Source organism: Ochlerotatus camptorhynchus, unplaced genomic scaffold (genome assembly GCF_037179485.1).
Source record: "Ochlerotatus camptorhynchus isolate MF236.1 unplaced genomic scaffold, CSIRO-AGI_Acam_v1.1 ptg000033l, whole genome shotgun sequence".
Lineage (NCBI taxonomy): Eukaryota > Metazoa > Arthropoda > Insecta > Diptera > Culicidae > Ochlerotatus > Ochlerotatus camptorhynchus.
In genome coordinates this window covers 4,160,954-4,175,878 of record NW_027040524.1, presented here as the reverse complement: position 1 = coordinate 4,175,878, position 14,925 = coordinate 4,160,954, and the positions used below count along the sequence as shown (strand labels likewise).

At 37.3% G+C, this 14,925-nt stretch overlaps 1 protein-coding gene across 4 annotated transcripts in view; it reads right to left on the bottom strand.

Annotated features, from left to right (window-relative positions):
- fry (Protein furry) overlaps positions 1-14,925 on the bottom strand; it is a 227,533-nt gene that overhangs the window by 156,196 nt on the left and 56,412 nt on the right. For 3 of the 4 annotated variants that reach the window (XM_065231242.1, XM_065231249.1, XM_065231257.1), the window contains 4 exons: positions 14,361-14,441; positions 13,666-13,985; positions 13,404-13,586; positions 5,452-5,595 (listed from right to left, as the gene is read on the bottom strand). In XM_065231242.1, coding sequence (XP_065087314.1) covers positions 5,452-5,595; positions 13,404-13,586; positions 13,666-13,985; positions 14,361-14,441 — 728 coding nt within the window. The remainder of the gene's footprint in view (positions 1-5,451; positions 5,596-13,403; positions 13,587-13,665; positions 13,986-14,360; positions 14,442-14,925) is intronic. The other variant, XM_065231265.1, reaches the window with a different exon arrangement.

Below are 14,925 nucleotides of genomic sequence, written 5' to 3'. Positions count from 1 at the left end.
ATCAAAATGAAGCTGAAAGACTAAGGAATCGTTTAAATACATCCAGCGAAGTGTTTTGGTGAGAAAATATAGCAAAATTAACGTTTAAATTTCCGTTGCCGAAAACAGTCAATTGGTTCCGAAGGCGAAGGAATTTTTACTCAAAATTACAACAACAAAAAATTATCGTGTATATTTTTCCTCGATGTTGACCCGACATTGGCCCGACATAAACCCAAAATTTACCCGACAACAACACGACATTGGGTCGATATCGACCTTACAGTACCTTACGTTGATCCGACATCGGGTCGACTTGTCTGTTCGGGACTATTTTGCTGGGTTTCTTCTATACTCCATTGTCGTATATCAAATGATAGTGAGTGACACAATTGACAGTGACGATGAGCTTCGAATGAGAAAGGGGCTCTTCAAATTATGGTCATGTGGGAATTCGTTTTCACAGAATTGATTGAATGGTTGTATTGGTTCATCTTCAATCGAATGATATGAAAATAAACAGCACTGGTTCTAAGGTCATAATGATTTAAAAAACTCCAAAATGGCTTGAAACGCCAAAACAGCCAAAAAGATGCCTAACCCGTACGATGTGAAAAAAGTGTGCGTTTGACTTGTACTGTCGCATTAATGGCCCTTCGCTGATTTTCAACTGCCGTACTCTGACGGAACACTCTACCCATCTTCTTCTAAAACCATACTCTAGCTAATAAATTATCACTCTAAAGCTTCATGTCAGATAGCATTTCCAACCAACTCTGAATTTAAAGAATATTCAGTTAAATTAAGATGAGAAATTTGAAGTTAATTAAAAAGAATTTTAATTTCGAAGCAATGCTCTGACATCCTTTTACAAAATTGGGTTGTTTAGGGGTATTGAGAAACACATATTCGTTATCTGCATTAAAAATGGAACCGAAATCCAAAATTTCATCATTTTACATTGGAACTTTTTTTAAATAAGTACGATTACATTATCAAAAATCGCCATCTTAACGCCTCTTTGTGGGACTTTGTATACGAGCGAGCTGTCAACGAATAGATTTAGTGTCAACGATCAAACATTTAAATCTTAATTTCAAAATCGAGATGAATGTCTACGGGATCGATAAAAATATCGTTGTGCTCAGAAAACGAAGATCTATCAGATGATGCATAAAAATCGTTATATTTTTCGTAAGTTAAACAACCCAATTCTGGGAAATAACCTACGGATTTTTGAAATTTCATGATAACTTACTTATCGCGTACTTTGGACCATCTTTGGCGGAGTTGGGGAAACGCACCTATTTTGGCCCTGATCTGACGATATTTAACGTTTTTTTTTATTATAAGTTTAAGGTCTTGAGTTCTGTTAAGATTGTTAATTCAAATCATTCATATCGGCCACAAAACTCACGAAGATTGTGATTCAATCGTTTTTCTGAGGTATTGCCAAAATAGGAAACTATGGCCAACACTGGTGCACTTACCCTATATGAAACCGGCGTAGGGAGAAGAATGCACCACGAGCTAGAGCAACTTTATGACACACTCAGTATTCACAACGGGACACGATGTGAGAATTCCGGAGAACAATCCCGCAAAAATGGTGTTTGTCTTTAATCCGGCCGGTACAAGCCGTAGAAATGCACAGGTGGTTAGATCACACAGCAATAGCTTTGTAAATTTACGTTTGACACATTAATGTATTTTATTGCAGCAAAAAAAAACATCAATTTTACATGAAAGTATTTAATAATACGTTCATTTGCATTGAATTTATCATGCATGTGTGTTTTAACATCGATGTCAAATGTTCAATTTTCAACGAACCACGATATAAACGTGTAAATTTCAGCTTTAATTCAATAAATTTTAGATAGTTAAACGTGTAATTTTATATTTAAAAACCTGTTAAAATTTACAAAATACACACTTAAAGGGTGTCCACGATGAAATTGCCACACACAAAATTGATTCGCAAAATTCGAGTTTTCATCCGATTGCCATCAAATTTTCAGGGATTGAGAAATAACTATTAAACTTCATTTTACCATTTTACTCGTATTTTATTTACAGTCCATACGCAAATGCCCGCACCTTGGCCTTAACCCCGGCCATAAGATTCTGCACAACCTGTGAATCAACCGTTTTTTGCATGTAAACCCATACTTTCTTCAGTTCCTCAACTGTCTTCACTACCTTAGGTCGTTTAAGAAGGTGCTGCTTCATAATCGCCCAGTACTTCTCGATGGGGCGGAGCTCCGGAGTGTTGGGAGGGTTGAACATTTTCGGCACGAAATTGACCTTATTGTCCGCATACCACTTCAGCACGTCCTTGGAGTAGTGGCATGAGGCCAAATCCGGCCAGAAGATTGTTGGGACGTTGTGGGCCTTCAGGAGAGGAAGCAGCCGCTTCTGGAGGCACTCTTTTATGTACACCTGTCCGTTCATCGTGTCCTGGGTCACGAAAGGTGCACTCCGCTTCCCGCACATGCAGATGGCTTGCCAAACCAGGAATTTCTTCGCAAATTTGGACATCTTCTGAGTCATGCTCCGGAACGCTGAACTTATCCTTGGCCGTGAAAAACAGGTTGCCGGGGATCTGTTTGAAGTCGGCCTTCACATATGTTTCGTCGTCCATGATGCAGCATTCAACTTTCGTCAGCATGTTGAGGTACAACTTCCTGGCACGGGTTTTGGCGGACTTGTTCTGCTTCTCGTCGCGATTAGGGGCCTTTTGTACCTTGAACGTTCGAAGCCCAGCCTTAGTTTTGGCCTTCTGGACAAAACTTCGGCTTAGGTGCAGCTTCTTAGCCACATCCCTAACGGAGGCGTTCGGATTTCGGTTGAAGGCCCCAACTACGCGGTTGTGATTTTTGGTGTTGTACGGAATACTTTTTCCTTCACTTCTGGGCTTCCGATCGGTGGTCAACCGTTCCTCGAACCGCTTAATCACTCGCGACACCGTGGAATTCGCGATTCCTAACGTTTTAGCGATGGAACGATGCGAGAGATCCTTGTTCTCGTGATGAATGCGCAAGATTTTATCACGCACGAGCTGTTCTTTCGACTCCATTTCCGCGAGTTTTGATCACAGGACTTTAAAACTTGCAGGATGTAAATAATGCACTATGAACTAAATCCACCCAAATTTTCATTACATTCTACCCAACGGTTAAAAAGTTAGAGCAATTTCATAGTGTGGCAATTTCATCGTGGACACCCTTTAGAAAAAATCATGTAAATTTAGGTGCTCTAAGAGTGACATATACGAGCGTCAATTTTGACATAAAGTTGAGTCGTAACAGACGCAAAATATAGCTCAATCAAATGTAATTTTCGTCGAGCAACGAACTTTTCAGTCTCGGAGCACTTAATATTACATGACATGTTTGTTTACGTCTCTTCTTTTATGTCAATGATGGATTCAGTCGCGTGTAAAATTAGTTATTTCTAAGTGTGTAGTTTTATCTGTACGTATGAAGCAACAACTAGGAAGTGTGGTGCTCAAAAACTAGAGACAAGGAGCTACGAACCAAGCTAGTTGTGCAGCAAATGTAGTCTGCTCGAAGGACGTTGAACCAGCAAAGGTAGCACTTCTGAGCTTGAGAAACCGACAAACCCTCAAAAACTATAGAAAAATAGTTTTAAAAGGTAAAAGAAGCTATTTAAACCAGTTTGACTCATGAGTCATATTTTAAAAGGGCGTATGTATTTTCATGGGTCCTATGTTTGATATTACGTATCTCAAAATCTATTGATTTTACCGAAATTGTATCCAAGGACGAGTTGTGGAGGAATGATGTTAAAACGTTTGACATTTTTTTTTAATTTATTAAAACAAACTTCAATCCAAGTCCTTGAAAAAAAAAAAGATATTCTCTTGGAAAAATGTAAGTCAATTAGAGGCTTTTAAAATAATTTTGATATGGTGCAAATAACAAAATCATTTAAAAAACCTTCCGACGGCCACAATACATAATCTGTTCATGCGGTGAAACATTGCATATTCTGCATTATTTTTATGCAAATCTGCCATATTCAGCACGAATGTTTGTTCAAGGCTGAGTTTCTTCCTTGTTCTCAAATAATTGGGCTAAACATTACCACAAATATTCCAACGTAAAGTCTGCAATATCTCAGTTTCTATTGAACATGGTAAAAATAGTTGTAGTTACTGCTCTATGAGAACACATAATCACAACAGAAAATAGGAAGGATGGGGTAACTTTATAAAGAAAAAAAAAATAGTTTCATTTTTTTCTCTGTCTCACATTCGTTTATCGCATTCACACACAGTACACATTTCTCCCTTATGTAAAATATGCTACCTGTGCTACAAATGGACCGATGTACTCAAAATGAATCTCTTTTTCTTACGACTACCAAGCATTGGTTAGGACACATTAGTCCTACCCTAGGACAGCTATCGGTCAATTGTAATCAAGGTTGCAAATACTCATTTCAGCTAAAATAATGTTTTTCGGAATAATAAAACCAAAAGATGGTATGATGGCATGTTTTACTTGTAACTTACAAGAAGAGGTTACAAAGTATGCGTTTGAAACATAAAACCTGTCAATTTTGCTTTCTATGAGTCACAATCAGCGATTTTCTGATCGCTGAGTGAGTGAGTGAGTGAGTGATTGAGTGAGTGAGTGAGTGAGTGTGTGAAAAATCGCTGATTGTGACTCTCATAAAGTGAAATAAACAGGTTTAATATGTCAAACACATTCTTTGCAACCTCTTCTTGTATCATACCAATTCAAAATATGATCATGGCATCTAATAATTTCATAATTTAAAAAAAAAAAACATTGATTTAGCTGAAATGAGAATTTGCAACCTTGATTGTAACTAAAATATGATTACATCTTATGTAACAAACAGCGACCTAAGATTTTTTCAAATAGTTTTTATTAGCTGCTCTTTCGGTCACTACCATCATAATGCTTATTATACACCTAAAAATCATCTGTTATACCTACAAACTATTGGCTGCTACATGCTCTAGACATCGACAGTAACGATTCTATGAAGATTCTAGAAAAAAAAAACTGATAGCCATACATCTAGTTTCTAACTGCCAGGCACCATGTCATAGTAATTGCTAGATAACCGCATAGGAAAACAACAACAACAACAACAACAGCACGATCTATGAATCTATCGTAGCCCCTGAGGCGTTAATGATATAATGATGATAAACGTGTGCATGACTGGGATGCTTGATGGCAAGAACGCACAGAAAATACTCCACGGGGAGCAAATGAGTGGTTCCATTCTGACAAATTCACACATTCTTGCTATGATTAGACCACCCCACTAGACCCGCCTTAGATGAAGGATGAATAAGATCGCTGCTGGCGCACTACGCATGTACACACAAAATAAAAAAATAAAAAAATAAGATAATGAAACATAAATGATACTTAAGAATATAAAAATTAACTACATCCGAAACATTACCCTTGTCTCTTATGTCTGGCGTCTTTGCGGCCATAGGATAGAGGTAAGGTGAAACGTGTTACGATTCCTTCTGGTCCAAACACGGATGACGGAATGTTGTCCAACGAGTCGGACAGCGAACGGGAATCCGACTGGTCATGCAGACTTGAGATTGGTTGGTGGTGGTATAGATGGTGGTTGTAGGTTGTGGTAATATAAATAATAGTAATGGTAGCAGTAGTTGTTGTTTTTGTAATAGTAGTGGTAGCAGAATGGTAATAGTAGAGTTGGTGGTAGCAGAGAGGATGGTTTTTGATTGTTGTTAAAATTCGCGCCCCAGAATTCATGTCGGTAAGCCGCGGTCATAAATAAAGAAAGAAAAAGAGAATTAAAGTTAATGGTTTGAATATTTAAATCAACTCTTCATAAAGTAGTCAAAAGCAAACAGAATACAAACTGAAACCAAAACCGTGAATGTTTCACCTGGGTGATGTTGTGGTCGAACGATGAATTGTGGAGCTTCAACCATAGGAAAACTAAATGTATGTACATTTGAGTGACAGACAATATCATTATTTACACCCTAGTAGAAATTTATAACATATTATGAAGTTATTCTAATGAACTATTGAAACTAGAAATTTATGATGACAATTAATGAAGATGGCATGACTATCCCTTTCGTGACGAACCCACACAATTGGATTAGTGATATTTTCATGATAACTTCTGTAAAATCTCATGGTTTCAACTATTTAACAAAAGGAATCTTTTGTTAAATAGAGAAACTAAAAATAGTTCTACAAAAAAAAATTACAGTACAAAAATATTTACCAAAAATCAACCATAGAACACATTTTCTCGTATCATCAAAAAAGTAAAGTAAAACGCATTAGTCAAAATGTGTTATTTATTAGGTAACTCTAGGTAACTCTTCATCTCGTTCATCAGATGTACATCATGCTGCCAGTTTTTTTTCAGAACTGTCTCCCATATTTTCTTTAATTGCAGCTTGTTATACGTAAGTTAGGCGAAAGACCATATGTATAATGGACGGTTGGCATAGTGTACGTTAGGCGTGGACAATAGACATAATCAATAACTACATCACTAAGTTTATCATGACCAAGGAATCAAAAAAAATATCAAAATGACAAAACAACAAACGATCAACGAGCCAAATGCTAACGTATTGTCAGTAACGACAACAATAATGACAATGTCCTCTTGCGTTCTTTTCACGAAAAACGGTGGAAGGAAAAATCAAAACTATGGTAATAAGGGTCTATCATTTCACCACGATCAAGCTATGTCATCAACTACAAATCTTGCAAGTAATCCTATCGTTTCCTTCCACCGTCACCGATCGAGATGTATATTATATTTATTAGAGAGACGTTATTGTTGATTGCTCGCTTTGTTTTGATTCCCTGATCGTGACTCATGGCGATTAACCATTCCGTACATTCCGGATCAATTTGTGTCGAATCAGAAGACACGCTTTTTTGCAAACTAAGACTGATTGATTTTTCCGCTGATAATTTTCCCTGAAAGCTTATAAAGATGTCGAATCATTTTATTCTATTCCACATTGGATTTTTTTTATTACGGCTGAAGTACTGAACTCTTGAACTGAGTAATAAAAGTAATACGGAATTTACAGTGTTACAACAAAACCGTGTAATTTGCTGGATCATAAAAAGTCGGAGAAGTAACCTTTTTATGAAAGTGATGATTAAGATACCCAACACGGATAAAAAAAACTTTCTTGCGATATGAAAACATCACAAAACGGATAAATAGTAAACGGGGTAACATTGATAGTTTTTTAAATAATTTTCTATTTTTTTTATTGCAATAAATGTTTTTTCAAATATATTTTTTTAAACAAGTACTGAGGATCCTAGCGTCAATTCGTCAGTAATATGTTTAACGGAAATTAAATAACGGAATATCAGTATTTTGATTTGGAGTTACTTTGATAATGCTCGATGAATGTAGAAAAAATGAAAATAAAACAATTTAGTTCAAGAAATATGACACTTGAGTATACAACTAGAAAACATTATAAGCAATAAGAATACATTAAATTTGCTATTAATATATTGAAAATTGATTTTTAATATGTTTGTAAAATATGTATTGTGTTTGGCAGGATAATATCTCAAAATGGGATTATACCATCTATTTTCTGTTTATGGCCGTACGACTGCGCCCATTGATTTAACACACCCCGGCTCTTTATGCAGGATGCGCTCCTCAAGCCGCTGCCATAAAATACTATCTAAGTTACACACCTGCGTATAATCCTTATGGGCGGGGTTGCAGCACGCTTATGAGCGGCGCGCTTCGACCGTCACCAAATAAGAATTTAGCATAAGCGCGACAATAACACATACTAGAGAGGGTCTAGTGTAAGAGAGGAGCGAACTGGCTGGTTTTGAGCAAAACAAACTGTCAAAGTCAAAAACTACACACGATATCAACGGAAATACCGTAAGCTGCAATATGGAACCAATGTTTCCGATTCGGAAAAAGCGCAGAGAGTAAATTTAATCATTATATTCTATTATCAAAGTTACCCGCATTATCAAAGATACCCCATTTTACGGTGCTTTGAAAAGAGTGACACCTGTGCACAGTGTGATCGAAGATGGCAAAATCACGAACTTCATTGAATTAATCATTTTGTTCGACCATTTTCCACAGAGATGGCGCTGTTCCGCTGGTAGGAAGTGATAAAAATCCTCTTATAGAAATTGAGAGAAGTGGGAATAATTCGCTTTCGGTGCACATTCAGGTGAAAAAAAGTGAACGACAACCTAAAGAAATTAATCAGGGACTTTGTCGTTCAGTTTTTTTCCCGGAAATTATTGTTAAACAAGCTACAATTAAATAAAAATAATTTTTCCTTATACAACTTTACCTGCTTTACTACCAGTCCCAGAGACCCAAAAAAAATCAAATTTAAGAGTGAAATTCTCTCTCACGAGCTCAATCTCTCAACATGCCATGTATTTTGTTGACACTCGATTTGTGATTTCCCTTTCACAGATTACAAAATAGAGTACCTGACACTACAAAACATGTCTGGTACCTCTATATATGCATTTGCTTTAACATTTGAAGTCCCTCCTCTTTTACATATTCTGCGCAAAAGATACTTTATGCCCCGCCCCATACATAAAATTCGGCGGGAAATTCTGTGAGGGGTGAGCTATTTTGGGTGCAGAATGTGTAAAAAAGGAGGGACTTCGAATAATAATCTAAATGCATATATAGAGGTACCAGACAGGTTTTGCACTGCAGTGTCCTCTGTGAACAATTATAGGAAAACAGATTGTGTCTAGTTTCCGATAGATGTCACCGCAAACAGCAGCTGTGACATCTGATGGAACGTGAATGCAGAAGCTTGACAAAATGATTAATTGTGACAATCGGTTTACTCAAAAAAGTTTCTTCAGATGCATTGTTCACATCAGTACTGCCCACAATCTGACAATTTCGAAAATTTATCATGGCCTACTATGAAAAAAATTAAAAACTATCTTTTTCGTATGAGGAGATAGAAGGATGTATTCTTCGGCAAAGATATAGAACTACTCAAAATATGAAACATTGTTAAAAGTACTAAATTCCCAAGTCTAATAGTTTGGGAGATATGAACAATTTTATTGGATACCCATTTAAATTTAGTTTTTAATTAATAACCTTTTGTATAATAATTTGACATGCAAACAATATTCCAAACAAATGTAAACAAAGAACAACTACATATGTTTGATAAAAATGGCAAAATACGAGAACACTCAACGTGACCCTATTCACTCATTTATGTATTGACGCTAATCAAACTTTCACTACTACTGCAAAGTCTAAGTTTAAAAAATAGTAGTTGAAATTTTGTTCCGGTTTGCCCCCATCTCCCCTATATATCAGAAAAAGGATAAAATAAAATTAAAATAGGGGAAATGTATATAATGTCGGCCTAAGTGTCCCTAATTTGGGCCCATACATAAATTCAGCAATCGACTAAATTTTCAATAGCAACCAAAAATATCCATTAGTACCGTCCCATATAGATACAAAAAATGGGACCTCCTTTAGCTCAGTCGGTAAAGGCACAGCTACAAAGCAAAACCATGCTGGAGGTGGCTGGGTTCGATTCCCGGTCCGGTCTAGGAATTTTTCGGGTTGCAAAATTTTTCGACTTCCCTGGGCATAGAAGTATGATTGTAAAGGGCGAACACGAAATTATTGCGACACATTCAACAGGGCATAACTTTTTTACCATTGGGTAAAAATCAACCAAATTTTGCACACTTTCTCATTGATGTGTATTGTGTACATGCTGTCAAACTCGAAGTCGTGTTTTTCGATTCAACGAAAATGGAGGTGAACCAACGCGAGTTGAGAGAACAAATTATTTCCAAACACCTGGAATTTCCTGACCTGTCGCACCGGCAGTTGGAAAAAATGTTGAACATTCACCACTCAACCGTCTCCAGAGTGTTGAAGCGGTTCCAGGAGCGGTTGACGTTGGACCACGGCAAAGGAGCTGGAAGAAAACCGGGACCGGAGAACAAAAAGACGGAGGGAAAGGTGAAGCGGATGATTAAAGCAAATCCCTACGTCTCAAGCCGTGATTTGGCTAAAAAGATCGGCATGTCGCAGAGCTACGTCCAGAATGCAAAGAAGAGAGCTGGACTACATACATACAAGGTACAGAACTTCCTAAACCGCGATGAGCGGCAACAATTGACGGCTAAAACTCGGGCACGGAAGCTCTACGAGAAGATGCTGACAAAATATGGCTGCTGTGTGATGGACGACGAAACGTATATAAAAGCCGATTTTAAGCAAATTCCGGGGTTGGAGTTTTTCACCGGCAAGAGCAAGTTCGATGTGGACGACAAATTTAAGAAGAAGAAAATGTCGAAGTTCGCCTCCAAATATCTCATTTGGCAGGCCCTTCTGCTCTTGCGAACTGAGGAGTGACCCGAGCAAAGTCGGTTAACAAAATGAAAGCAAATCGATATTAAAGTGTGCAGTTCCTATCATAATGAAAACTCATTTTGATTTCAAATGTTGCGACATAAGTCTGATATCATATTGTGCTTTCATTATGCAGTCAAGAAGCAACTTAACTTGAAGTTTTGTTGTTTACGTCTTGTTTAAAATTTAATTGAAATTCATCTGTCGTTGAACTAATGATTATCGTTTATCTGATTTGTTTAACACATTTTAGGTCCTTCGTGACTTGCCCGCGGTGAGATTGGAGCCTAAGTCTTTCAGCTTGAGAAACATGAATGGTAACCATTTACTCTAGGCCCGTATTCAGTTAAACATTATGAATGCAAAATCAGTAATCAAATTGATTTCATTGAAAGCAGGATTAGTTTTCCGTTTGCTTCAACAGTGTAAAATTTTGCTCTCATTTTTGCTGTGTTAACCGTTAAGTCAACCAAAATGAGATCAACTGGAGTATTCAAAATAAGTTACATCATAACAGCAAATTTTGATTTCAATTTGATCTTCAGCTTTGCTCGGGGAGCCTTTCGTGACAAAGGGCACAGTAAATGGCGAGATCTACAAATCTGAGTGCCTCGAGAAGCGCCTTTTGCCGTTCTTGCAGCAGCACGACGAAGCTCCGCTATTTTGGCCAGATTTGGCATCATGCCACTATTCTAAAAGTGTCCTGGAGTGGTATGAGGCCAATTCTGTCCATTTTGTTCCAAAGGACATGAATCCGCCAAACTGTCCGGAGCTGCGCCCGGTGGAGCAGTACTGGGCAATATTGAAGCGGGAACTTCGGAAGAGCAAGAAGACAGTAAAATACGAGAAGGACATGTTAAGAGAATGGAAAAAAAAAACTGAGAAACTGGTACCAGTTGACACTGTAAAGACTTTGATGGAGGGCATCAAGCGAAAAAGCGTTCAATTTTACACTCAAGGCTCCATCGATTAACTTTTCTTTTGATTTTTGAAGTAAATATATGTATAAAACTACCCTAAAATTTTGGTTTGATTCTAAACATTTTAAGAAAATTGGCATGACATTTTCGGTGTCGCAATAATTTCGTGTTCGCCCTTTACTTGCCACACAATTATACTAATGCAAAAATGGTACAGGTATCGAAAGCTCTCAATTAATTACTTTGGAAGTGCATCTAGAACACTAAGTTGAGAGCACGCATTAAACTAATATGCCATACGCAATAAGCTTGAAATGCGAGGAAGAAGAATAAGAAGATCTAGATACAATTGATAAATAGCAGATTTTTAGCGATTGAACCTAGACACACTGGGGTGCGAAAGCTGTCACGCTTCCCGAGCAAAGTTGATTAATAAAATTAAAGCAAATCGATATTATATATTATAGTGTTAGGACAAAAAAAATCGAAAAAAAATTAACATCCTGGACTTTTTAGCAATCATTTATATTCGTAGACTTTAGAAAATAATCAAAATTTCACAATCATAAAAAATGAGTGACTCCAAACTCTGTAGTGGTATGCGTGACTGCTTTCTCATCCCAATGGATCAGGCTAAACTACACTTCAACCAAATTTTCCATTCGTGATACTCGTAGATTCGACAATATTCAATGTATTGATATGTCATAAAACTGACATGGAGGAAGCGTGGCCATGTATGCTGATGAATAAGGATTTCCGTGATTATTTTTTCCTAAAAATATGATAAAATTCCTCATAAAATCAGGGTTTTATATAAAAATCCTGATTTACCCAGTTTTTTTTTATAATTCATTCTAATATTTTTATTTCTTCGCTCAGTATGCTCTCGAGAAATTTTATTTGCCGGCTCACGTTTACCTTCGTATAAGCAACTTCTGTATCATGCCGTCTGTTTAAAACAGTATCATACCACTTCTGAGTAATATTCAACATTTTCAGCTTGTTCCATATCCTCTCGCTTGACTTCTATATTAAAGCGGACACTCACATTTTTCCTCAACGTAACACCACGAGACAGTTTTCTTGGACAGTTTTCTTCATGTAATCCCTCCAGACATGAGGTTTGCAAATCCCAGTATAAAAACATGCTCAAAGTATCGGTTACACCCCTTTCCTTCTAACCCCCTCAATTATAAGTTCCAGAGAAATTTATGATTTGGGCGTAATTGCTTTGGTAAACAAACACGATAATCGCCGATTTCTTGCGAATTAAAGCTCAATCAATTCCTATACCTGTTTGTGTTTTTAGTTTTCTAGATTGAACTTTAAATCGCGAGAAATCGGCGATTGACGTGTTTGTTTACAAAAGTAATTACGCCTTAATCTGCGCGGAAGTTCATGTATACCTTTATACATATACTAACTTTCCCAGAACATGCCTACGCTATACAACAATAACAACTTATGGTAAGCTGTTGTTCTTCAATATGTCAAGATAAATCCCAATTCAAACAACGACATCAGGGGTGGGAAAAATATTCCCATTTTTCCTTTCCAACATGAATGGATGATATACAGATACGGTGAAATGGTGAAGAAAGTATACGCTTTGTATTTACAATATACTGTGCTTAGAATAAAAAAAGAACATGAATGAAAATTAACATACAAATCACATCACCCTTGCACACGTACACGCACAGCACGCTATTCTAGTATTATCTAGATTTGGTATCTAATTCAAGTACGTCTTCGATTTTGGGCATTCTTTTGAGTTGTTCATCGCACTAGACATGGTGTAGGTGTGAGTAGTAGGTATGATAATGGGATGATTGACGAAACACGCATAGTATGATTAATCCACAATGCATAATGTTGCCAATATCGCTTCAACAATTTAAATTGCATTGTGGAAAAAAGAGTTCAACATAAGATACACAAAACCCAAACAGGAAGGAACCGATAGAGAAGAAAACTCAAAGAAACGTAATCCAAAAAAAGCTACACCACACTAGATATTTGAACAATTGTTTATCTATCCTTATATGGTCCTACCTTAAACTGAGATCCGGCGAAGCACAGCGAACCGCTACACTGGGCATTTGTGGAACGAGTCGCATAGCTAATGCTACCTGATTCTTCCACAGATGTGCCAGCCAATCCCGTTGAGCTTCGGAGATTGGCTTCTTCGGAGGTGCAGAGCTTCGCAGCAACGAAGCACGGTTGTCACTGACGGGACTGTAAAACATAGAAACAAGAGAAGAAAAACATTGACCAATAAATTTACCCTGCCAATCTCAAACCATCAACAACTTACGTCGGATCAATCACGTTGAACAAACTCGTTACTCGTTGGTAGCAAATCGGCCACGCCTGTGCCACCGCCGTCGGACAGTGTTGTAGGACATGTTGACGCTCCATGAACCCGAACAAACAAACACTCCATGGATCGTACGTTTGACCGGAGGACTGCGAATGACATAGGGTAAGCGTCGAGGCTTTCGCAGAATCCTCAATGTGACCGACCGTCCACACACCACTATTGCGGTCCACGATCCATTGCAGATCTATTACATTGGCGTTCAACATCGCAGTCCTGTCGGCCTGTGGAAGCATATGAAGACATTTCTCGAGAACCTGGAATAAAAAAAAGAACGCAATAATGATATACACGTCCTCCTAATCAATTGGGAACCCAGTTATATAATTTTCCCTTTTTATCTCTGGAAAGATGCACAAAAGACATAGCATTTTAGGGTGACCAGCGATGTGCAAAAAATGCTACAAAGGGGAGTGGGTGCTTCATCAAACGTAAACAAACATTTAACGTTTGTCTACGTTTCATGAAGCACCAACTTTTTTCTCCCTTCCCCTAATAGCGTATTTTTCTACATGACTGGTCACCCTAAAATGCTACATCTTGTATATATATCCCCTCTCAATTGTGTATAGGATTCGACACCCGGAGTAATATTGAGCTATTAATAGGAATGACACTCATATTTTACTAACCTGTGGGCAGCACCTATCAATAACATCGATCAGGGGTGGCTCATTTTCCACAATACCAAGAGCTTTCATCAGAATTTTCACCTTTTGGAAACAATGGGAAAGAAGAAAGGAAAAAGAAACCATGAGAAATTAAATCCAAAATTTTAGGTTGTTTTGAAACGAGTTCAAAGCGTATATAGGAATTTAATTTATTTGCATATTTCAAAAAATATAATAAGAAAACCAATCACAATCAAGCGCATTTTTGTTTTGTTGAAATTAAATCAGAGTAGGTAGCTTACAATATAATCTCCCAGAGAGGCTACTCCATTTGGCATAAAGTCAATTGTCGTAAAGTAATTTTTCATCAGTTTCGTTTACCAAAAACTATTTGGTATAGTGGCATTCCGCATAACTATCATTGATAAAGTCATAGCATTGAAAACAAAATGCAATTTAGCAACAGGGTTTAATATACTAAATATCTTGCAGCCCTTGCCACAAGGTACCTAGTGCATAAAATTATTTTTCGATTCGATTCTATGTAACGTAAGGTGAAGGTCACTGCATACGTATTAAAGACTGC